Source organism: Lepidochelys kempii, chromosome 7 (assembly GCF_965140265.1).
Source record: "Lepidochelys kempii isolate rLepKem1 chromosome 7, rLepKem1.hap2, whole genome shotgun sequence".
Taxonomy (NCBI): domain Eukaryota; kingdom Metazoa; phylum Chordata; order Testudines; family Cheloniidae; genus Lepidochelys; species Lepidochelys kempii.
In genome coordinates, this window is record NC_133262.1 from 67,809,949 (window position 1) to 67,836,098 (window position 26,150).

Genomic DNA, 26,150 nt, shown 5'->3' on the forward strand with positions numbered 1-26,150 from the left:
TGAATTCGTTTCACTACAAATGAAAGTGTTAAACATTAATGTAGGAGGCTTGGATTGGAGTCCTTTCTAAATGTTAGCAAGGAATGAGTGACTTTCTAAAATGCCTGTCCAAGCTGCTAATAGGAATGTCGATCATGCCGTATGAGAGGCAATCTGGCATTTGATACAGCTTTGCATTTTTAAAGCAGCTTTATATGTACATTGAATCTTCCAGGTCCACATTCACCTTTGCAAGTCCTCATGAACTTCAACATGTAGATTGCCAGGGTAACTATAAAAAAAAATGTATTCTTGGTTGGGGGTAGTCTAATAGCCCAGTTGAATTTTTCAAAGTGCCAGTGATATTTTGATCTTGCTTTACTTGTAAAACAATCCTACATAAAGGGGAAGGGATCGTCTTTGGGTTATGGCCCTGGATTGGGGTTCAGTTCCCAGCTCCTCCACAGACTTCATGTGTGACCATGAACAAGTTGGTTAATCTCTCTCTGCCTCATCTGTAAAACCAGGATAATATTGATTCCTCCCCTCCCCCCGCCCCCATCTTGTTGATTAATTTTGTAAATTGTTCAGGGCAGGGAACTGTCTTTCACTGTGTAGGTAAAGCAGCAAGCACACTGGGGCCCTGAGCTCTGTTGTAACCTCTAGGTGCTACTATGATACAAATAATTAATGAATAAACACAGACCCTTGCACTGAAGATAAAATTAAGGAATGAATATGTTGGTGGAATGTAAAAAATGAAATCACTGGTACAGTAACTCTGCTTGGTTTATTGATGTCGGAGTATGTAGAACACACACAAGTACTCAAGAGTCTTACAGTTTTTGATTAATTTGTCATTAGAATCATTCTGCAGGTTCAATTAAAATGGTTCTAAATCAGCCATCTCTGAAGTTACAACAGTCTTTTGTTATACCTTGCTGGCTGTGTGTACTGTTAATATGTTCATTAAACTGTAGCTGTAAGTGTTTTTCTAATGAATACTTAGGCAGATTAAATCCTCCTCTTATCCTTCAGGGTGGTCTTCCAAGATGGTGGTAAGGCCCTGGATTGTGGAAAGATTTGTGCTCCACTGGGCTGGTCTGTATCTATGTGACTACGTAAACACATTGCTTCCCTTTCCTGTAAATTCCCACTATTGTGAGCACTAAATCACACTCAAGTGAACAGAGTTCGCTATACCTACACTAGATTCCTTCTTATTACTTACAGTTTCGACTGAAGGATATTAGAACTCATGCAGCTTAAGGAAGTTATAGCAACAGAAATGGGAGTCATAGAATCGTAGACTTTAAGGTCAGAAGGGACCATTATGATCGTTTAGTCTGACCTCCTGCACAACGCAGGCCACGGAATCTCACCCACCCACTCCTGTAACAACCCCCTAACTTATGTCTGTGCTACTGAAGTCCTCAAATCGTAGTTTAAAGACTTCAAGGTGCAGAGAATCCTCCAGCAAGTGGCCCGTGCCCCACGCTGCAGAGGAAGGAAGTCCTCTCCTTTCCAGCAATTTAAATATCTGACAGCGACGCCAATAGAGAATTCACCTGATCATAATTATAGTAGCCTGAGAGCTAGCAGGATGGGCTTTCTAGGGGCAGAAAGTTCAGCTCATTCATTTAGCAAAGCCCTGCTTGTCACTTTAATCCTGACTCACCTGGATGAAATCCATCACCCCGTCATGCTCAGATGGATTGCACACAGTAAAGTGGCTTAGAGATCTTGAAACATTTGCTGACCTGGCTGAAACTGCTGATCTTGTGTCTGTTTCTTCTCATGGGATTATTTTGCTCCATGTTGTCTTTCAATGTAATGTTGTTTTAGAAAGTGTCAGGATTACTAAGGGTCATTGCAGCAATGTCTATAGCTGCAATTTATGTGAGGATCTGATCAGTAGTAGTAAGTAGTTGCAGTGCCTCCTGGAAACTCTAACTCTATTTCCGTATGCAGTTTTCCTGATAAACTATAGCTTTACACTAGTGAACTGTTAACAAGTCCCAACTCTGCAATGACTTGGTGTTTTCTTTCCCCCCAGGGAGGACAGTGCTATATACCTGTCAGGGCTGGGTACCATGGGATTGGAGATACATGAACAAGTGCCAAAGCTGGATGCAGTGATTTTCCCTGCAGGAGGCCACTGTGGATTGCTGGCAGGATCAGCTGCTGCCCTCAAACATCTCAACCCACATATTGCTGTGATTGTACGTTCTTTTCAACTTTCAGTTGTGTATTCGGAGAGGTTTATCCTCCTATCTCTCAGGCTTCAGACAGGTGCTGTATTCTACTAAGGTACTGGGAATGAGTCTGTGTACACTATAGACCGAGGTCATTGGTTCCCATAGTCATACTCTATTTTAGAATTTGGGCAGCCTGCTTTGTTTCTTGGTTAATTATTTGGCGTTTTGTTAACTATGTAGGAACCCTTTCTCAAAGCAAATAAGACCAAACTCTCTACATGTAAAGTTTTAACTGACCTGTTTTGGGGCTGTTTAATGGATTTAGGAATGTCTATTTAGCTTGTTTGAAACCTGTGTGATCTTATTTAAAGTCTAGAGTTGCCTCCAAGTTTTAGGACACTGTAGAATTGTTATTTGAAAGACCTCGAACTAGATAGATCCCCAAAGCAGTATGGAGATTACTTAATCTTTACTCCTGGAAGGAGCAACCTATTCAGGTTAAAACTGAGATCTCTGTGGATTATTGTGAAAATTTGTCCATAAAATAAAACATTCATCCCAAATTATACACCGAATAACCCCTTCTGGCTCTTGGTGTAGAAATTTCAGCTAGCAGCTGTTGAAATTGTAAGTGATGGGATACAGCAGACAACATATTTCTGGATGAGGAAAGGTTACTTAACATTACAAGGTTGAATGACTTTAACCATCCACAAATGAATAATAGCTATAAAAAAAATGTAGGAACCTGGAGGGTTCCTAAAGATGGGCACCAAACTAAACCTTAAATGCAAACACCTCTGAATTTTAAGAAATTGGAATCAAGAGCCAAATTTTTAGGCTCTAGTCCAGCTCTGCATATTGGTGGTAGTGATGATGATGATTTATTCATGATAAATGAGATTTATATATTAAAAACATGGGGATAAGACCTGAGGTCTTTTTACTTAATCCTGGGAGTTTGCCTGAATATAGAACTCTGAACTTGGCCCAAGGGAAAAACAAACCTATACTGAATATAATGGAAGCTGGTATGAATCATTGACGAGACTGAAATCTCCAGGGGACTATAGTACTCAAGACTGGAAATGTATATGATGATATTGATGCTATTCCATTATTCCTGGGCAAAGGGTCAATACATAGAATCATAGAATATCAGGGTTGGAAGGGACCTCAGGAGGTCATCTAGTCCAACCCCCTGCTCAAAGCAGGACCAATCCCCAATTTTTGCCCCAGATCCCTAAATGGCCCCCTCAAGGATTGAACTCAGAAGCCTGGGTTTAGCAGGCCAATGCTCAAACCACTGAGCTATCCCTCCCCACCAAGACCTAGGCACTACTTAAGACCTATTTTGAGGACTTAAGAGGCACATGGGCCTTTGTACTCTCCCTGTGCATCAGGGTGAATTTCACCCTGTTTTTGTATGTCTTATTTTTTTCTTCATTTTGATGTAAAGCCTGCAGAAATTAGGTGATGTCTGTTGTTTAAGATAGCTGGTTCCAGTGTGTTTTCTTCTTAGGGAGGGATGTAATAGTCCAATGACTTAATTGTCCTTTCTTGCTATGACACAAAGGAACTGTTGGATTAAAGAACCATTTTTATTTATTTATTTATTGCTTGCTCCCATTACAGTAGAACTTGATGTTATTTAAAAGGAATCTTTTACAATCAGGTGACAAGTCAAAAGGAACAATTCAGACTCCTTTTACAAGCTTATTCCCTCGTGCCAAAAGTAATGAGAGATTTAATTTGATCTATTTGGAAGAGTTTAGTGACTGAGAAATTGTAGAGGGACCACTGTCTAGGTAAAATCATAAATTAAAATCAACGCACCACTTTAGCAGTTAAAATCATGCCCTAGATTACTGAAAGGTGTTTTATAATATAAACAAATGGCAAATATTCGACTAAAAGCAACATTATAACTCGTCAGTCATTTTGTCAGTAGGATTAGGCTCGTCAATTTCACTTTGTTTTGTACCAGTACAATGCTGCTGTGTTTTGGGTCCCCATGTAGGGAAATGATGTTGATCCTTTTGAAATTCATGCAAACATTTCCGTTCACTTTTATTTTTAACCTATTCCCATCCCATTTTTTTAAGAGAACCTAAATTTGGGCCTTTACCAAACCGACTCTGTCTTTAGAACTAGGGACCAGATAAAATTTAATTGGCAAAAGGGGTTCATATGGTTGCTAATCATGATAACAAACTTTGCCCACACTTTTTACAGAATTTGTTTCCCTGGTGTTGGTGGTTCCTGTTGTACCTTGATCTGCATAGTAGTAGGTAAAGATGATTTTTTTCTCTGCTTTCCCAGGGTGTTGAATCAGAGAGTTTCCCTGTGTTACAACAATCATTAAAGATAGGCCATCCTATTGAAGACCAGGCCTGCAGCAACCATCAGTTTTATGGAGGTAAGAGTAGGAATTCAGACAATAAATGTTGTTATGGATTTCTGCAACCTGTTAATCTTCTTTTTCAGTTAATCCACATCAAGTCCAAATGAAATGAAGTGTCTCATTTGAAGTGTCATGGTTTAATAAATGCTGCTAATAGCAACCCACAGAGCAGGACTTTAAAACATGGATGCAATAATAAGACTTCCAGATTCTGCATTTTGATGCACAAATGAACACTTAGGGACATAAATGTATTTATTTAGGGCCACGTTTGGCCAGTTGTATCACAACGAGTAGTACCTTATTCCACTGAAATCAATGGGACGGCTTGCAAGGTAAGACATTAATCAACAGAAGGGTGGCAGAATACAGTGATCACTTACTTAGATATATAAAACAACAAGGCAGCAGCTTTTGGAAACTGGGTTCCTGGTTTTGGGGTTTTGTCATTTAATTTTCAGAGAAACCTGCATATTAAACCAAGCAACAAAACAAACAAAACCCACTGTTTAGCTGGTTTTTTCAGAGCACTTCCTGCATTGAGTTCAATGAAAGTTAGAGGTCAACACCTCTGAAAATACAGCTGTGTGAGCATGTAAAATCTCTCTTTCCTTCTTAACAATCTCTCCCCCTCACCCACACCCTACCCCATGCATGCGCTCATATCAACTTGTGGATATTCCTCCACTTAATTGAACTACAGATGTCCAAAACCAAACTTCTTACTATTGTTAATAATCCCTCCCACTCTCTACTCTCGTTTGTTGACCACCCCACTTAGCCACTACGGCTCACAAACTTGGTGTCCTTTTCAACTCCTCATATTGATTTATGATAATATATAATTCAGGTACTGTTGCACATTGAGAACCACATACTCACTGGGTCACTGAAGTCGATGGGACTTTGCAGGCCCTTGGGTGCAGCTGTATGATTCTTACTGCAGGACTGGGGCCTTAGAGTATAAAGTCTTTGGTCTCTTATGCTGGCAAACTACTTTTTTTTGGATACAGAAATAACAGTAATTAAAATATATATCTTTTAAAAACTGCATAATGGCAATGTGCTGTGTTTTGTTTTATTTCAAACAAAAATAAAGAAGAAGAGCCCAGGGCTCTAGGCAAGTTTGGACATCACTAAAACTGCCAGCTTCACTTTTGACGTGTTGCTTAAATCTGCAGATGTGAGTGGACCTTGCTTTGGTACCAATTCTTTGCAGTTGACTGGGAAGCTTGTAGACAAGGTTGTTACTGTGAGGTAGGTGAAGAAGAACAATGTAGTGAATGATGTTGACTTGAATTGTAAAACGAAATACTGTTGTACATTAGAGAGGGGCTATATTGGCTCCTCCCTGAGGGCCTGATCAATCCTGACTTCCATTGAATTCCATTGTTTATTGATCTTCAATGAAAGTTTCAACTGCTTGGGACTGCAGGATCAAGCTCTGAGGTCCTGAGTGAACTCTTTGAAGCCAGGAACAGTTTTTCTATTGATTTTTCTATAGCTCTTAAATGGGGAGATAACCTCCAACTAACTGACAATAATACATTATGTTAAGTAGCATTTATCTTCCCATCTGCTTCGCCATTCATTCGACAGTATGGCCTTCAGCTGTATTTTATATAGTATTTAATATTTATAAATACTATATAGTATAGTATTTATATAGTATAGTATCGGATACCAGCTGTATCCCAAGTACTTTCAGGGTCATAAATAATATTTACCCAGTTATATATTTTAAAATGGGAAAGAGGTATCTCGATACAGAAGCAAAGGAGAGAAGTGCTTTCAGGTGAGATTTAAAATGGGGAGAGACAGGCATGGGGAGAAAGGGAGGTCCTTCCAGATAACAGGCATTGTGGCTGACTATATGGAATTTGTAGCTGATGTTTATATGATTCAGTGCTATTTACCCTAATATATGATCAACCCATAAAAGAAATGTAAGCCAGATCCATAGCTGGGGTAAACTGGCCAGTTGAGGATCAACCTCTATGCCTTTTTCAAGGCAACTGTGCTTGCATTATCTACCTTGAGATAGTGCAGGTTCTCTTAGTCAGAGCTGGATGAATAGTGGGGAAAATTATTCCTGGATGTTTAAGCTAATCAAGATTCAGCCATGTTCATGAACCATTTTTGTTCATTTTCTATGAACGTTCAAGCCCTCCAACTTTAGCAGTGTGAATATTGACAAAAATTGAACACTAAGCTCTGGTGACTTTTGAATTGTAGAGTCCACTGTAAAATACACAATTCTGTGTGGGTTACATAATCACCCAAACAGAAACAATGCTGAGTGACTTTTGCATATAAACAACATAGCATAAATTGAAAATATTAACATTCTGAAGGCCAAGATTTAGGGGGCTAACAAAATTCATGAATAATTAAGAATAACACAAAAAAGAGAATATTGGTGGTTCATTGTGGAAGGAAAAATGGCAAAATGTGCGTGCACACGAAGTATCTTTTATCCAAATATTGGATGCTATAAACGAGCCCTATCTTAGAATCCTTATTGACATGTTTCGTCCCAAGGTAGCAAAAGGGCTACTACATGTGAGTAAGGACTTCACTCATTAGTTAAATTTGGTCACATTCATGGTGCAGGAATAGCCCTTTAACAGCATACAGCAATACTATACAACAGTGCAGGACAGCCAGTGGAAAACAACTTATCCAAGTCAAACAGCAGGGGGAATTTAGGTAGGTGGGATGTATTTACCCAGCTGGATATTTAGCCAGGTTGCTGAGGCTAAAGCCTCTACTCTTGCAAAAAATACCATGCAGCTGTGGTCAAGAGCTATTTTCACACCCAGCAATACAGTTTCCCATCATGCTATAGTCCTAAATAAACCCACCAAGGACCAAAGGAATCCCTTAATACATAAATATCTTGTCTTGTCCCATTAATTCTTTTAAATTCACTCTGTATTTGTTCAGTTTTGATACAGTTCCTTTTGCCTTCAGGGAAGAGGACATTCTAATTTCCATGCTGCGGTTGCTGGAGTATGAGAGAGCCACAGTGGATGCAGAAGGGGCTATTGGACTTGCAGCCTTAGTTGCTGGGAAGCTGCCAGAGTTAAAGAGTAAAAGGTACAGCATCTATAAACCGGCTGTTGCAAACAGAGAGCTTACCAAGGAAGTCACATGAGAGGAGTGTCTGTGCACTGAACTTCGCAGACAGAAAGGGGTCTCTTATTCCTCTTTATTCTGAATGTTGAATCACCCACTACTGTCAGTGGGACACTGCACTAGGGACAACTTGCTGAAAGAGAGGGAGAAAGAGGGCCAGACCTTCAGCTGAAATCCTTCATAACCAGGGGTGAAAGTAATTTAAAAGTCTTACTGGTAAGGACCCCTGGAAAGGGTGGGGCCTCAGGCAGAAGGAGCGGGGCTAGGGGTCAGCCTCCCCCAGCCAGCCCTTCAGCGCTGCCCAGCCCTCCCCTCCCAGGGCTCTGGCCGTGATTTAAAGGGCCCAGGGCTCTGGGCACTGCCTTGGTGGCCAGGAGTCTTGAGCCCTTTTAAATCGCAGGGCGTTGAGGCAGCTACCCCTTTTGCCCCCCGCCCTCGGCAGCCCCGGGGGGGGGGAGCAAAAGGGGCAGTGACATTAAAGCAGTGTCACTTGGACAATATGGAATCATCTTTAAAGCCCCTCCTAGTTCTATCTTTTATGTTTTTTAAACTGAAAGTTGGATTTTGCTGCTCTTGGAACTCGAGGTTTCTCAATTAGCTTTTTATGAATGGCAGCGCTTTAATGTCAGCTGTGTGCGGGCCCTTACCTGCGGCCACTTCTTACCAGTACGCCGTACTGGCCCACTTTCTCCTCTGTCCATAACAATCAATGGAGCTACACAAATTGACCCAAAGGGTTCAATCCTGCAAGATGTTGATCACTCTGGCCCCAATGTAAATCAGTGGGATTCTACATGTGTTTAAAAATAAGCATGTGCATAAGTGCCGCTTTGGATTTGGGTCAGGGTGTTCAGCACCTTGCAGGACTGAGCCCAAGCTCATGGCGTAGCCCATAATGTGTGTGGGTTATTTCAGTTTTGTTTTTTATTGTATGGGATCTCCACTGGACAAAACGGATGTATTTAGTCACTTTGTAGGCTCAACAAGAGAATTTTCTGCTGAGTGAAGCAGCCTACCATACCTTGTAGTGTACTGGCAATTAAGTTACAGAGTAGATCCTAGAAAAGAAGAAGTGCAATTAATTCAAACAGAGCGAGACTGTAGTGAAAGAGAAGAAGCCTGGAATTGGGAGTCAGGAGATCTGGGTTCTGCTTCTTTAGCGTTGATGTAGACTAATGTGTGACTTCAAGCAAATCACTTAGATTTCAATAGAGGTAGGTGCTTAAATATCATTGAGGATCTGGCCCTTAACCTCTCTGTGGTCAGTCTGCAGAATTATGATGAGACTTAATGTTTATACAGCACCTTGAACGCATCACCCAAATGTTCAATGGGCTTTCTCCACTGTTACTAAAGTTCCTAACCATGACTCTCAGAAGAGTGGTTCCGCTGAGCCAGTCTTAATACTACTTTGTGATTGCTAGATGGGGGTCGCTTAATAGTTATTGATTCATTTTACTTGACAACATCCGTTGGTATTTTGATGGTACCCACAGATAGCTGGGGAGGCTGGATAGTTCAGTCCCACAATTTCCTACAGAAAATACCGGACAACGGTCAGGCAACTGGTGTGTTGAGACCACTGCCTATCACAAGCACCAGTATTGTCTCATTGTTACCTTGTGCTCTTTGTTGTTCCTTCGATTGCAAAGGGCTCTTCGGGGAAGAGGCCTTGTCTTTTTGAACAGTGCCAAGCACAGCAAGGCCCTGGATCATGTTTGGGGCTCCTCGGCACGACTTCAGTACCAATCATCATCCCGGTATTCTACTAAACAGCACTCTAAACTGTAACCACACTAAGGCCTCGAAAGCCGCAACTAGCTCAGGATGAGCCTCACGAGCTACATCTATGCTACGAGGTAGGGGTGTGATTCCCCTGCTCGTGTGGATGTACTTGTGGCAGTTCTCCTGGAGCTAGCATGAGTATAAATAGCCGGGGTAGTGGCAGCAACGGCATAGCTGAGCCATGCCCAGTACAGGCAGCCTCAAACGGGTGAGTGCGTACTCAGCACAGCTCAGCCGGGCTTCCACTGCAGCCACCCGGGCTCCTGTGGCCAGGCTGCTATTTATACTCGTGCTAGCTCGGTGAGAACTAGTGTGAGGGTGTGTATGTGAGCAAGGAGCGCACACCCTGAGAGACCACCTCTCTCCCTATGACACACCGCCATGGACAGAGGTGCTGAGATAATAGAGAGGGTGTGGCCAACAGCGTGTTCTCCATAAGGGTCCTGGGGGCTCTGGAATGCCCTCCCAGCTCTGGACTGGGGCTCCGGGCACACTACAGCTCCATGACTTTGAAGAGCAGTGAGAGGATTTCAAGATGAATGTGGGTGTTGGTATTTAACTATGAGCTGCTGCTTGATGCGTGATCCCATGGTGATGAGCACCATAGAAACTCCTGTGAGGAAATTAGTAATTCTGTCTTGAGAGCAGGGTTTGAATAGTGTGCAGTAAATAGGGCCTGGGACTGCACATTGAACCAGGAGAAAACAAAATATTGAATTGCTACTGATTAAGTGAGCACTGTCCATCCTGTGTACTGAATGAGGCAGGGGTCCTGTGGAAAAAATAGTATGTCGCCATGTAATTAAGGATGGTAGCATAATCCGTACACACAAGGGGGCTCAACTGAGATTGAACAGGCACCTTAATTCTGGCACTTCCTAACTTTTGAGTGCTTGACTTTGCAACGCTCACAATATTCTTGTCACCGGGTCTTTCTCTGTGTAATTGTATATAAATTAAATGGAAATAAATATATCCCCCCTGAGCATATTCAGCACCTCTCGCTGTCTTGGACTCACACCAGTGCAGCTCCCCTGCTTGTATCAGTGGAAGTGCTAATGTTGACCCGGCGCAGACATTTTTACTCCCATGTCTTCTATGGAGCATGGGCTCCATTCTTTAGACAGGAGCAGGAAAAGGAGCACCTGGGGAATGTCACTGATGGAAAAACTCCAGACAGAGTTACTGAGCGAGCTCCCCTCCAGTGCAGGGATATAATGAACTTACACTTACATGATGCCTTTCATCTGAAGCATCCTGCACTACTTTGGAAGGCGTGTACATGGCATCTCTCACACCAAAGAAATGCAGCCACCTCCAGCAGCAGACAGCATCTACGACACCCTGTTTGGCCAGTATAGGCTCCAAGGGAAGAACATCTACTAAATTGACAACACCACTTCCTGGATCATGTTTTTTCTCTTGTGAGGTGCCTCATCCAAGTACCAACCGGATTCTGCCTTTAGCTAATGAGAGCTGAGGTGATCATGGCATGAGGTGATATGGAAGCGTACGCCATCTGAAAAGTAATAGGAGAGGACAGCTGCAGCAAATGGCAAAAGCAGATATTGTGTACTGTATCCATACAGTTATTGAAATATCTGCATTACTGTCCAGTATGACAATTTTATAGGAATTTCTTTGCATAAACAAGAAGGAAATAGTCCTGTTTGCTCTTGTCTTTCAGAGTGGCAATCACTGTATGCAGTGGTAACTTGGAGCTACCTTTGATGAGACAGTGCATAGATCGTGCCCTGCCCCTTGACAACAGAGTCTGCAAATTTTCCCTCCTTCTCTCTGATTGTCCAGGAAATATTTCAAAGCTACTGGAGATACTGACTCGGGAGGAAGTGAGGTAATTCAGAATCCTATATTAATACCTGGTATTACACTGTTGAGAAAATAGCACAATTGACTCAGTGTTTTTAAAGACTATTGCATGCTTACAAGTGACAGTTAAAGGCAAAGGGAGTAATCCAGTGGTTTACCCAAGTGACCAAAGTAACCCAGGGAATCTATTTATATAGCGCTGTTGTAGCCTCTGTCGAAAACCTTCCCCATCACAGGCGGAAGATTGGTATGTGCCCTCCATAATAGGCACATTACAATTACAACTATCCTGCTCTGGGTGGCTTATCAGTGTTGAAATGTAGAATTGCATTGCTTCTAGTCGTTGCAAAGCCTCTACTTATATTGAAACAAATTTTGAATTAGCCCATATTGGGCTAGTCTCTCTCCTAGCCATTTTAATCTCTATATTAAATGCTTCTTAGAAGCATGAAACAGTACAGAGTACAGGGCAAATCCTGCCTTCTAATGTAAATGCAAGGCTTGTGTACACATGCACAAGTTAAGTTTGACCCTTAACCCTATAAATAAAATACATAGTTGTTAAAAGTAGAGGCATATATATTGGTGAAGTGCTAACAAAACTTGCAGGCTAAGTGACTCCATGAGGGAATACTTGGGAGATGCAAGGGGAGATACAGTGGAGAATGCAATTGAAAAAACTCTTCAGGGTTAAACTTCTACCCGGTCTTTCAATGCTGTCTAATTTGAGTGTGTTATCTCTGTTCCTGGCTGCTCCCATCCAGCTGTTACACTTTGGTCCAGCTATGCATATCCATTTGATTGCTGCTATAAATTTCCCAGATATGTGCTAACAATCCATTGCTTTAAATGGAATGGTAATAGGATGACAGTGGTGCAGCAGATGTCGGGAAGGATGTAGCTGCAGGACTAAAAGCATTTTAGGGATCTGAACAGCCTCTGCTCTGACCCCATGTTTATTTCAGCATATGAAAAAGGTTTGAGGTACATCACACTTCTTTCCTCCAACTACACCTGCATGAATTTGTTTATTGCTCAAACACTTACAGAAAGCATTTGACAATGACTAGGATTTGCCCTGCTCTTTAATTTATGGTTGGTTTGTTCTAGGGTGTTGGACATCAAACAAGAACACATGTTTGTGATATCTGATCTCTTCACTATTGAGGTAAGAGGGAGAAATAGTTTGTCACTTCAGCTGTGTTGGCCTCTCACAAACTTGGTTGTAATTGTAATTATAAAGAAGTTAGGACTCTTCTGCCTTCATATATCTTCACATAATCATGTGGGTTGATAAGGCATTGTAATGCCACCCAGCAGAAAATACAGACTTTGGAAGCAAGATGTTAGATAATCAGCAGTACTCTGTGTTATAGGGCAACTTAATCACCTTGTTCTTAACAGGCATATAAATAATCCATGAGTCTCTTCTCCTGTCATTGAAATGCACACCGTTCTGGGTGAAATCCTGCAGTTATTGGTACTGCAGAGCTGCGTTGTGTATATAACATTTCTGGACTGTAAGTGGTGAGCAACAGCATCCAGCTGAAGTTTCAGGAGGAATCTGTGTAGATTGAGTGTAACTACCCAGACTTGAATTGGGCCAAGACCCCCTCTGTGGCTAGTGCTGCTGTTCTTAGGCCAAGTGTTATGGAATCTTTGATCAGAGGTGGGACCTCAGTTCTGCACTGATTTTTCTGTTTTCGGCTTGCTGGCGGTTCTGAAAAATAAATCAATGAAAGAGTCTGTTCTTGTCAAACCAAAAATGGTGAAAAATGTTGGCCCATTGAAAACAATCCATTTCCAGTCAAACATTTAATTTGACCTGAAGGTTTTGTTTTGGGCATTTTTAAAGGGCATAAAATGGCCAGAGAATGTGGTGGAGATGGTGCCACAGTCCTCATTCTTATATTTGAGCCTAGTGGTTATAGAGGACATGGGAGACGGGGGTCCAGTTTTCCCCTTTGCTTGACGGGGAGAAGGGTTTTGAAAAGGAGTCTCCTATGTAGCAGGAAAGCGCCCTAGCCACAGGGCTATGGGATAGTCTCAATCTCTCCTGTTGAAGCTATTCCACTTTGTATCAATAGTTATTGGAGCAGGGACTTGAACTTAGGTATTCCACATCCTAGATGAGTCCTCTCACCACCAGGCTGTAGCATCACTCTTACTCATTCCTTGCCTCAATCATTATTCACTGTCACGCACAACTGAATGATGTAACTGAAATCACTGGGATACGTTTGACGATCTGAGCTCTAGGAGCCTTAAGTACTTTTGAAGTTTTTTACTCTTCAATTGGACAATATGGAATAATCTTTAAAGCCGTCCTAGTTTTATCTTTTATGTCTTTAAAGTGAAAGCTGGATTTTGCTGCCCTTGGAACTCAAGGTTTCTCAATTAGCTTTTTATGAAATAGTGCTTAATACTTACTTATGTTGCCAAATAAGCTGTACTAGATCATCTTTCCTAGTTTCTTGGCAGAGAATGCTACAAGAGTTTTCGTGTCTATTGCGACCTTTGCTATGGGGCTAGTGCATCAGAATATTGAAACCAAATATACTCTCTGACCAAAAAGAGTGTGCCATTGCTCATGTCTGCTTTTAAATATGATCTATTTTCATAGGCTTTCCATTCTTGTACTGCAACAGGATTGGATGGCTATCTAATCTAAAGGTCAAAGTGTTTCACAAACTGAATGATGCTGATGATGATTTTTAACAGTACTGGAAGGGGATGGAATACCTTTATGATACAATTAGAGAGAAACCGGAGCTGCAAAGTTGGGATCCAGACCAAAATATCCCAAAATGTTTTGAGGGTTTTTTTTTTTATCCAGTGCATTAAAATTAATCCTCAAGTTTAGTAGTTCCGGATTTTTTCCTTTATAGAACTCAATGCCAAAACTTTTGTTTAAGGTTCTGACTGTAAATTCTCAGAAGTCAGAAAGTAAAAGTTAGGTTTTCATAGCAACATTAATTCACCCACTTTGCACATACTTTGTATTTCTTTGTATTTCTTTGCTCCTGCTCAGCAAAGCACTCTCAACATGTGCCTAAATCCCCAATCCCATAAGGAATTTTGCAGTGTGAATAATGTGAAATTGGAAGTGAATTAAGCTAAATTGAATTAGGCCATGTTAGGCCTGAATGAGTGTCCACACAGGGATTTAATGCAGTTTAACTAATCCACTTTAAATACACACCTTTTGTTAAATCAGACTAACTTTCCGGAGTGTCCCTGCATAGACATGCTCACTATTGTAAATACAGATGATGGATTCTCTGCCTGAACTATGGAGTTAAAGATAAAAGTAGTGGCTCATTCAGAGAGTTAAATCACTACAGTGCTTAATCTTCCCCAGGATTTACTGTTTCATTTCCAAGTAAGAGAAACTTGGCTTTTACTCACTGTTTATCAGGATGATGGAGTGACTTTACTCACTGGTGGGATGCCTGGATGTACTTGGGTTGACTGATTTGGTGCACATCTGTGGAAAGATCTTTGCTGTTAGCCAGTTGTTGTGTGGAGACGGCTTTAAAAAAAAAAAGCTGTGTGTTCAACTGCACATTCTGCTTTTGGAAAAATGTTTGCAGGAACTTTTGTGCTGAAGAAAATAAGCAGCATTGAAAAGGGGGGAAACAAATCTCCTTACTCTTTCGCTGATGATGATATGGCTTCATGAGGTTCAGCAATTGCTTAATGAGGTGACCTATGCAATGGGATTGGTTGCCTGTGTTTTTTAGAATGTGCAAGAACATCTTCTGGAGATCTTCTGGTTTGCACCTCTGATTTAGAGGGTCTCTACCAGTGTGAGATGTTTGTCTTGCAGTAGTTTACAGATCACCGGTCTGGTAGCAACATCAGGAGCCAGGTCATGTTGAAGTTGGTAGTTTTGAAAGACAAGATTTTTCACCTGTTAATAGTCCTTGGCAGGTTAGAAACAACTAGGGATGGGCAATTCCCTGAATTATTTGTTTTAATGAGCACCTCTTGTTTACACCCTGCAGAATCTGTTTGTAGAGGATAGTAGTGAGCCTTCTTTCTGAGTTGGGTGCAAATATGGGTTCTATACTTGCAAGAATATTCCCTTCCCCAGACTCTCCCCTCTCTCTGCCATTCCTTCCCTTCTACGCACGAAGGCCACAGATCTCTTCTGGGGGCTGAGAATCCTAGTCCCTCTCCCTTCTGGGGTATTTCAGAGAGGGAGTTTGATTTTCAGTGCTTGTTAGGTGCCTAAATGCCTTTGAGGAGCTGGGTCTAGGTGACCACTTTGGGACTTGGAAAGGGAGAAGGGAATGTTTTCCTCACTGTTCCTAGCCTAGGTCCCACATTGGACAGTAAAGTGTATGTCTGTGGGTCTATAAAATCAGTGGCACCTTGGGGAAAGAGATCTGGGGCAGAAGAGGATGGTCAGTGCCAACATAGAACTACAGTAAGAAATATGCAAAATCCTAAAGCCTCCCAATTGTGCTAAGCAGCAAAATTAAAGTAGCAACATCAAGGAGTGAAAACCATTAATATGCTTCCTCCAGCTGTTTTGAGTGCTCCATTTTTGATATGGTGGGGTGAACTATTGAAATGATTAAACAAAGCAAATATCCACCCAGTTTCCAAAGGAATGTGTTTGATCTCTGAGTGCTAACAAACTGGCATGACCTGCTTCACTCCAGATGCAGTTTGGAACATTTTACAGGTTCTAAATATTTAAAAATATACTGAGATACTCTTACCAAATCATTTTTAAAAAAAAATCTAGCAATCCCTTTCTGTTTGTGTTGACATTGAAGAAAGATGGACAATCAGCAATAGCAAACTCAAGTCTGGGTCAGACCCGGGGGAGAAATGGGCCTACATCACTGTGGGCTTATAGACTGTGGCGGAGGGGGGGCATTTCCAGTGCTTTGGAAGGTATCTCGTAGTCAGAGGATGAAGTACCTAATCAGCTGGTGGTAGCTTTTCATGCCTGCTCCCTTTTCTAAATCAGTCTAACTCCCTGAGGGCTAGATTCTGATCCCCTTAGGCTGAATGCTGCTGTCCACCAAGAGTAGCCCTGTGGAAGTCAATGGACTGTTTGGGGCACAAGCTACTACTCAATTTGGGTAAGCACTGCAATCTGGTCCTGAGTGTCTCTCCTCCCAACTATTCCCCCAGTATCCAACATCAAGCAGTTCATTGGGTGAATTGCTGCTTCCTCCTCCTCCGCTCCAATCTCCTAACCATCAAGGAGAAGACTCTCTTCTCTGGCAGGACAGAAAGTCAGTCAGCGGGTAAAGAACTTTAAAGGGGCTGTGGCTCTCCCTCGGTAGCTTGCTTCATGGATCAGTCAGGGCAAAGAAGGGGTCCGTGTTCAGATGGAGTGATTTACAGTGGTGTGGGTAAACAGTTTGCTGGTAAATCTAAGCATGTGCTGAAGGGTGAGAGGATGAACGGGGCCGGGGAGGGGAAGAGTCTTAAAGAGAGAATACGATTGAGTCAAGCTCAAGATCTTGTTCTTTACCACCAACGCGCTCGGTGGCCAGGGCTCAGCATATTACAAATGGTCTAAGATGGACCTAAAGGTCTGAGATGGAGTGTGGTCAACAGCTTGGCTTCTTGGCCACAATGGAATCTACCATAAGGGTAAAGCTCATCTGTTCATAAATCTCTATTTGTGAGGTTTTCAAACCGTCATTTCTTTTTTTCTATTTATAACTTCTTAACATAAGAATCCCTTTATCTGCACTATTATAGTTTAGTTTGACATTACCTACATACAGAGGTGCAATGTATTATTCAATTTAGCTATTTTCTCCTTTTGAGTGTTGTCCAGATAGTTGCAGCTGACAGTTAGATATTTAAGAAAAACCCCAAGGAAGGAGTGGGAATAACACTCTAAAACAGTGGTTCTCAAACTTTAGCAACCCAAGGACCCCCATTTTGATTTTAAAGTTTTCATGGACCCACAGGCCCTGCCCCCACTCCACCTCTTCCACCTAGGCCCCACCCTTGCCCCATTCTTCCCACCCCTGCTCCATCCCTGCCCCTCCTCTTCCCCACCTCTTTCTGCCCCCTTTCCCTAGCGCCCCCAGTTCCCACTCCTTCCTCCCTTGCAGCACCTCCTGCATGCCGCTGAACAGCTGTTCCCCGGCATGCAGCAGGTGCTGGGAGGGAGGGGGAGGAGTTGATCAGCAGGGCCCGTGGACCCCCTGGAGTGCCCTACCAGACCCCGGGGGGTTCATGGACACCAGTTTGAGAAACACTGCCCTAAAAGACCCCTCCACCTCCAGTTACTTGTAGGCCTGTTGTACACCCAAAACAGGCCACCTGGACCCATAGATAGAAGTCTGTCTTTATATTACCTGATACAGAGGATGGAAGTATAGGTGGCTGGTTTAACAGTCCTAGGGAATCAAGTTACTTGCAGTGACTTGCCCATAATTTAAAAAAAAAATCCAGTTAAAATAGTCAGACTCACAAGAAACATGGAAACGTTGCTACCCATGAGTTCTACACTGCAGGCAAAGCTATTGAACTCAGCAGGCGTTCTGTCTGATCCTAAGGACTGCAGGAGCAGGCTCTATGGGTGCCAACAGATCTGTAGCAGCACTTGAGGAAGAAGGGTCTTCTAACGTTGACTAGCTGGCTAATCTTGGAAGGAAGGTGGCAGCTTCCATGCAACAATACTGTAGGGTGTCAGACCTTTCTGTCATAGGACAGTTTAACTTAACAGTAAATCAAAAGCTACTCCAAACTATGGGTTTGATTTCCCTTGCTTGTGTCCACACACGAGCCCCAACTGTAATTGAGCTAGCTGGAGTATAAATAGCACTATAGCCACAGTAGCATGGGTAGTGGCAGCAGAAGTAAGGCTGAACTGTGCCGAAAATCAACCTGCCTGAAACCAGTGGGTACGTACTTGGCACAGCTCAGTCATGTCTAGACTTAGGCACCCAGCCTCTATTGAGAGTCAGTGGGAGTTGAGTGCCTAACTTGCCCTCATGACTTAGGAAATTTCCCAGCTGTATAACAGTGAAAATTGCCCTGCACTTGTGTAAGCCAGGTCTACAGCAGGATTTTGCACCAGTGCATCTAGAATCCCACTGTAGACAAGGCCTTGCTCGACCAAGCAGAGAAGTAAGTCCCCACCCATTTCTCTCCTGCCTTGCTTGGCCTACCATGTCAGGTACAGCATGCAGCCCCACTCTCTTGAGACTCCCCACTGTGAGCAAATGGGCTCCAGACACTTACTCACTAGCTAGAGTTGCTGGTCAAGTGTGAGAGAATATGTAAACTTGAAAGGCCACTGCAACATTTACTATTTAATAGTATGAACATAGACATAGAGCGGGGCCCCACTGTTCTAGGCACTGTACAAACACAGAACAAAGAGGTGGTTCCTGACCCAAAGAGTTCACAATCTACATAACTTCATCAGCCCGTGCTCATCCCCAGAACAAAAGGAGAATTAAAGGAGCATTTGTAATTCTCTGACTCTCTTGCTGCTTTCCCAGGCCTGATCCTGGGGCAGAGCAGTTACATGCTATCCTGTACTCTAAGCTGAGCCACAGGGCTTAGCCTAGCTCTGGGCAGTGACTGACATCCTCAAGACAGGCCACCCTTCACTGTTGTCTAGGGGGAGAAAAAACAACATTTTAAAAAGTTACCCAGAAATGTCTATATCATTGTTACTCATTTTAGAAAGTGACTCTCCATTCCAGAGCTCTGAAGTACCTTATAGGTACTTGACATTGTCACTGCCCTATAGCACCCCTTGCTGGCCAAGTGTAGCACTGTAAGTGCTCCCTGCCTCAGTTTCCGCTACTGTCATCAATATGCTCAATGAGGCTTTACAGAGCAAGTAATGCCCCTTCTGAAGGGGCTAGTTTACTAACCAAAGGCCCAATGGATATACAAGTAAACCTTCACCCCAGCATCTTACATGAGAGACAGTTAGTCTTAATTTATCCATTCCCAACTGCATATAGCCCTCCCCTCTAGGATTCTCTCTGCTCAGGTCTCTTCCCTGGAGTTAGACCTCTTGGCAGAACCTGGGGAGTGTGCTTCCCCTGAGCCAGGGGGCTGCAGAGCTCCATCAACTGCAGCTCCTCTCTGGGACAGCTTGCAGTTCCTGACAGGACTTCCTGACGTAGAGTGGGAACCTTTTGGGTTCTTGGTGTTGATGAGTTCTTCTGGGAGCTCCTCTCCCCAAGAGTATCCTGTCTCTAGAGCTACGTGCTTTGAGGAGTTTCTGGGAGCTTTCTATCTCTAAGATGCATTTCCATTGAGCCTTGATAACCCTTTATTAGACTCATTAGCTAATTAGCTGCCAACCAGCCCGCTAAGGATTTAATTTCTTCCAGGTGGGTATGAGTTGGCTTGTTTCCCCTTAAAGGAGCCTGTCATAGAGAGATTGGTCCCTGACTCCCCTAAAGGGCCAGCCTCCATGAGAGGTATTTTTTCCCAGATATCATTCTCATTCCATGAGCCCCCCATTTCCTTTCCTCCTCCTTGCTTCACTGAAATTCAGTAGTTCTTGCTAGTGTTGCAACCACCCAAACTCCCATTCCTTGGAAGCATCTTGAGAAATACACAACTGATTTATGTTCTAAAGGAGAAAAATAATAAAGCCATCTTCAGACTGAGGCACATAGTTGTGGGTAATAAATCATGCTTCATTTCATGGTTTTTCATAGATTCCATGGGCAGAAGGGATCATTGTGATCATCTAGTCTGACAGGCCACAGAACTTCTCCAAAATAATTCCTAGAGCACGTTGGCTAGTGGGAAACCATAATCAATAAAAACAAGCTCAGGGCTACTCGGCACGGACTGTAGCTGGATTTTGGAGTGTCTCATCATTCAAATGGCTTTTTCGGTGTTTATTTTTATTTTAAACTTTATGTTGGGGAAGTATGAAATGCTCAAGGGTCTGATTTTCAGAATTTCACCATGAACATTTTTCAGATGACAGGCTGAAAGATAATGATTTTAGTCTCACTGCTTCCTTGAAAGGATCTATTCCTTATAGCCATAATATAAACAGCATAATGGAGAGTCCTTCTCATCATATCGTATCATTTCTGAATAGTCGCTGGTGACTGAGAGTAATCAATGAACCCCTGAAGGTCCTCTTAAAATGGCCACATCCAAAATGTAACATATGTTATCCATAATTTTTTTGGAGTAGCAGAGTGCATTTTTCCCCTAAACTGCTATGTGCCAGTGAGAGGACTTCTCCATTAGGTTAAATTGTGCAGTGTTGTGCAGCATCTTACAAGCTATGCAAGCTAGTTCTATACAGTACATTGTAAAAGGTACTTGGTGCTCCTCATGACAGCATGTGCCACAAAAGAAAGAACTATATTTGGTGTTTTTTATTTCAGATTCCATCCACAAAGTTTAGAGGGTGGTGGAATTAAAATCAGTATTAAACTGGAGTGGAAAGGATAGATTTTAGGACGCTCGTACAGGATTGACAGGATCCGGGGACAGCATGGATGTGAGTGGCTGGAAAAGATGAGCGAGAGGGGAGTTGAAAATGACAGTGAAGTTGTGAGCTTAGGTGACCGGGAACGTAGGAGAATTGTCAATATATTGGTGGAAGGGGGGGAGAGTGGGAGGGAAAATGTGGAGTTTGGTTTAGCCATCTTAATTTGAATTAGTAGCAGAATATCCAGCAGAGATACTAAGAGATGTAGGACTGAGTGGAGGACTGGAGAGATGATAACAAACCATGTGAGCAAGTGAAATTACCCAAGGTAGTGTAGAGAAAATGTTGGGTTTAGGATAGATTCCTAAAGGATGCTGACAGAAAGCAGGAGAGAGGAGAAGGGGCGTCCAGTGGAGATAGTGAAGGAGCCATGATAGCACAGAATCATGGAAACTTAGGGAGGAAAGCATCCAAGAAGAGTGTCATAAATATAAAGGGAAGGGTAACAACCTTCCTGTATACAGTACTATAAAATGCCTCCTGGCCAGAGGCACAATATCCTTTTACCTGTAAAGGGTTAAGAAGCTCAGGTAACCTGGCTGGCACCTGACCAAAAAGACCAATAAGGGGACAAGATACTTTCAAATCTGGGGGATGGGGAGAGAAGGCTTTTGTCTGTCTGTCCTGTGTGCTTGCCTGAGACAGATCAAGAAAGCAAACAATCCATCTCTATTAGAATTAGTAAGTACTAGCAAGGAAATTAATTAGTTTACTTTTGTTTTGGCTTGTGATTTTCTCTGTGCTGAGAGGAAAGTGTATTCCTGGTTTTCTTTTTGTAACTTTAAAGTTTTTGCCCAGAGGGAAATCCTTTGTGTTTTAAATTTGATTGCCCCGTGAGATTAGCTTCCCTTCAAATTCTACAGAGGTGCTTCTTTTACCTTTTTTCTTTTCTTTTAAGAGCCTGACTGATTTCTCTATTGTCCTAAGACCCAGGGGTTTGGGTCTGTGATTACTTTGTAACCAATTGGTTAGGATATTATTCTCAAGCCTCCCCAGGAAAGGGGGTGTAAGGGCTTGGGGGGATATTTTGGGGGAATAGGAACTCCAAGTGGTCCTTTCCCTGATTCTTTGTTAAATCACTTGGTGGTGGCAGCGTATCCTCCAGGGGTCTTTCATGCGGGTCCCCACATCTGTAACCTAGATTTCAGAGTGGGGAGGGAATCCTGACCAGGAGTGAGGAAGAAGTCAAGTTGATAGGCAAATCATGAGAATGAGAACAGCAAAGAGATTCATCCAGAAGGTGGTAATGGGTGATTCCATGGCAGTTTAGTGGAAAGGGCAGAAACTATATTTTAGGGCATCCAGGGGAGAGTCAGAAAAGAGGAATTCAAAGCCAGTGGAGTAGCCTGTAGTCAAATATTTTGGAGGTAAAGGGGAGATCGGTTGGGGAGACAGGTGGGCCCGAGGGAGGACTTCAACATTCTGTTTCTGAGGATTGGAGAAAGAATAGCATTGCTATAAGATAGGGACTACAGAGGCCAGAAGCTTTTAACTTAGACTGATCATCTTGCCTTTATGAATGCATTTTATGGCTTAGTTGGAAATACCATTGTGGTCTGAGAATGTTGTCAGCTGTTTAAGAATGTTCCTAATTCTTTTCCCAGGTCACCTGCATTATAGAAACTAGAGACAAAATCCACACGGCGCAACTCAGAAATGCGCTCCTGGAACGCTACCCAACAATGATGTGGACAGAACGGTGATGAGCAAAGCACAATGGAAAGTGCTGAGGTTCTTTAACCAACACATTACAGAAAGCTAAACTTGAGGCACGAATAACAAAATATGCATAAATCTTTCCAAACAGAACAGTTAGCAAATAGCTACAGGATCAATTGATATATTTATTTGCGCACAATCAAGTGACTGTCCTTTGAAATAAAGTAAAACTTGAAGCATTAGATTAGCTCAGGAAAGCTTGATAGCCTCTGCTTGTATTGGAATTCATTACTAAGTTATCTAGTGGCTGTTTGGAATTTGACTGGTGTGTAGAATCCTGTGGTGTTCAATAAGTACATAGAAAGAGGACATTTTTCTTTAGTTCCTAATGCAGCTCTCTCCTCACTCTTCAGATTTTGATGCCCACTGCTTTAGTAAGTAATGCATCCTCCTTCTGCTGGCTTTTCACATATTACTACTCTGCTCATTTTATGTTTCCAAGCCAGAGGCATCACTTCATCTGCAGAGTCTGCCTTGGCAGTTGTACAGGTGAATTTATGTCTGCATAAAATACCTTCACTTTCATGGGAGGGGGGCGAAGGCTAATGACACACATTAAAGAGACTTTGTTGAAAGGGAAAACCCCAGTTTGCATGTTTCCTATGGGAAGATGATCATGTTTATATGGATGTGGCTCCTAAAAATGTTGCAGTTATAAAAGGCTGCCTTAATGTGATTAGAGCGTGGGTGTATCAAACAGGAACAAAGGGCTTCTTCTATCCTTTGGAAACTTACTACAGCAAACAATATATAAAATGTTTCTCTCTAAGGAGAGTATATTCCCCCTCCACAACCTCTGCACTTGAATTTTGTGATTAGAAATCAAATGATCATCATAATCTGCTCAAAACAGAATCTATCCATCTCATGTGACAGATTAAGTATAACATTAAGAGTTACTAAGTAGCTGCCTTATATATAAGCAAAGGCAGCTCCAGGAGAAGAGGAAGCATAAGTCTTAAGCAAATCACTAATGCAATTAAGAAGGAACGCATTGAACTGAATGTCCCTGATTACCAATTGTTACATAACCATCACCAGAGAGCTATTAATAAATTAGCACCATGAGATGAGGAGAGACTTTAGTTAGAGAAAGCTGGAGTCCATTACTGAGCTTAAGTATTCCAGTTGCCTCTATAGTTGGACGAGTTTCAAGTCAAGTTGAACTATAATGAATCATTCCATTGGTTAAAATTAAACAGAATTAACCCATTATTCCAATGTGGGCACATTTGCCTCCAGATGCTCTAGCTAGGGCTTAAATATGTAAAATTTTGTGTTTATGTGCCATATTAGGGCCTAATCCAAAGCGCCCTGAAGTAACTGGGCATTCCCCAATGCAGGATTTGGATACCCTATTTAGATGCCCAGGATTTATACACTATAAGTCCAATTTTGTTTGTAGGGGCTGAAGAAGAAGGGAGTAATAGAAACCCTGTAATGACCGTATACATTTCTATATTACAATTAAAATATGGATCACCTGAGCTGAAATTTTTATCCCCCTCTAGTTGTTTGAAGAGCATTGTGCTTCCCCAGAGACTTACCTCACACAGTGTTATGCGTGTAAAATTCTGTGCTGTCTTTCTAAGAGGCGCAGCACAGAACTCACAGCCTGTGGGGAGAAGGCTCTGGTGACTTACAGGTACCGCTGCCCCCCTCATGATTGTGGACTGGTCTGTGAGCTGGAAACTGACAGCATAATTGACAGCTTTGGGACTTGTGTAAGTTACAGCAGCCTAACCAGGGATGTCCTATGGACTACAGCTCTGCCCAGAATCTCTACAATGCTGTGCCCCCGTCCCAGACATACCCCTCCCACCTCCAGCCCTGCCCCCCTGTGAGCGCTCGATTCTAGGGCTGGTGAGGTGGTCCTTGGAGAGCAGACATAGAGTTGTTTCTGCAGTGTCTGTGCTGGGGGAATACAGGACTTTTAGGGCTCCCTTATGTTGCTCTGACTCTTTTATCCAGTCTAAAAGAGTGGGACTAGGGGTGAGGATCTCACCCCTGGAGTTTCACGTGAAAGTTCAGTGTTTTGTTGTTGTTCTAGAACCATATTTATTTGCAAATGAAAACTAAAGATTACTGACATACCCCAGAGTGTTCCTGTCTCTCTTTGCTGGCTGTAGAAATACGTACATGGCAACAGAGTGCTTACACACTTGAATTTATTATCCTGTAAATCACAAACTATCAGCTACAGCTCCTTTTCCCTGGTCACAAGACTTCAAACCATTTAAAGAGACAGACATTAGGCCAGCTTTTTTCCTTGGAGGTGCCCCCACATGACTTCTATTGGAAGCTGAGGAGCTTGTCCACGTCTAGAATTTGGGTTGTTGGATGTAAACATAAATAAGAGCCTAACTTCCCCTCAGAGAGTCTGGCAAAACTCCTCTTGATTTCAGTGGAAGTTGCACGTATATAGCCGAGCAGAGATTTGACCCTACAGCTAAAATTTTCAGTAGCATCCACTGACTGTGTGTGTCCGAATGCTTGGATGGCCAACCTGAGACACCATGGGCCTGATTTTCGGAAGAAGGCTGAGCGTAGAATAAAATTGTCTAAGTGTTGTTATCTGCAAGTGTCTACAAGTTATTGAATGTAGGTTGCACATAATAACATAGGTGTGGTTTTATCTTGTTTTGGCTATGAATAATTGTTAACATAGAATGTTTCTCACAGTTTTTCTATCCCGGCAGTTTTTCTTATCTGTTAATGTAATGGTTACCAGAGTTGATTTCCATGCTACTACAGTGCTTTTTCACTGCAAGTCAGTTGGCTTTTAATATTAAGATGAAATATGTACATAGGTAAAAGTCATTCTGAATACTTAAATCAATGTATGCAACAGGAGAGGATAATAAATTTTCTGTGCAACCAGTGGTTTTTTGTATTATGAAATACAATGGGATTGTCAATGCAATGTCTAACATATAGTAAATTCTCATTTAAAGGAGTATATTTAGTATGCATTGTTTTAAGTATCCTACGAGAACTTTGGTTCAAACATTAAAATTTGTTAGTTCCACAAATTGTGAAAACAAGCAAACATTCCATCAGAGTACATGGCACCTCAGTAGTGAAAGATTATTCACCCTCTGATGTGCTGTTAGTACGAGAACAATTTGTTAGTTCCAAACTCACCTCGGATCAGGAATTCAAGGCTGGTTTTACTCAGTTGTCTTCAATGGGTGACAGGAAATTTGCTTCATCTACCTAAAGCCCCATTGCAGAAGCCTTGTGAGTAAACTATGGTAGGGATGGGACATCTAAACCCGTCCCAGAAAGAGAGCTGGGACAGGGCTGCTTCTCAGGCCTATGGAATGAACACAGGGGACTCTTCTGCCATTTGCACAGAGTGATTGGGCCACTGGATCTGGATAAATGGAGAGCTTGTGGCCTCACCTGCAGTGCCACCCTCCATGTGGACTTAGGTGGGATTAGCACAAAGACCCCATTCAGAGCACATGGGAGATGCAGAATATGCTTTGCCAGTAGCAGGGCCACTGCACCACTTAGCAACCTTCTGAAGATAAATGCAGCAGAGGGCCGTCCTCGCCTGAGTGAATTTTGTCACATGATAACTAGTATCTGTACATGTTCTTAAAAAAGCCAAAACAACAAGGAG

At 42.4% G+C, this 26,150-nt stretch overlaps 1 protein-coding gene across 1 annotated transcript in view; it reads left to right on the plus strand.

Annotated features, from left to right (window-relative positions):
* The window catches only part of LOC140915320 (L-threonine ammonia-lyase-like), a 34,633-nt gene extending 11,923 nt beyond the window's left edge, over nt 1-22,710 (plus strand). Inside the window, exons 4-10 of the mRNA XM_073354904.1 lie at nt 2,036-2,201; nt 4,500-4,596; nt 5,763-5,838; nt 7,555-7,680; nt 11,192-11,359; nt 12,445-12,502; nt 22,408-22,710. Coding sequence (XP_073211005.1) covers nt 2,036-2,201; nt 4,500-4,596; nt 5,763-5,838; nt 7,555-7,680; nt 11,192-11,359; nt 12,445-12,502; nt 22,408-22,506 — 790 coding nt within the window. The 3' untranslated portion in view covers nt 22,507-22,710. The remainder of the gene's footprint in view (nt 1-2,035; nt 2,202-4,499; nt 4,597-5,762; nt 5,839-7,554; nt 7,681-11,191; nt 11,360-12,444; nt 12,503-22,407) is intronic.
* Nucleotides 22,711-26,150: the final 3,440 nt, after the last annotated feature.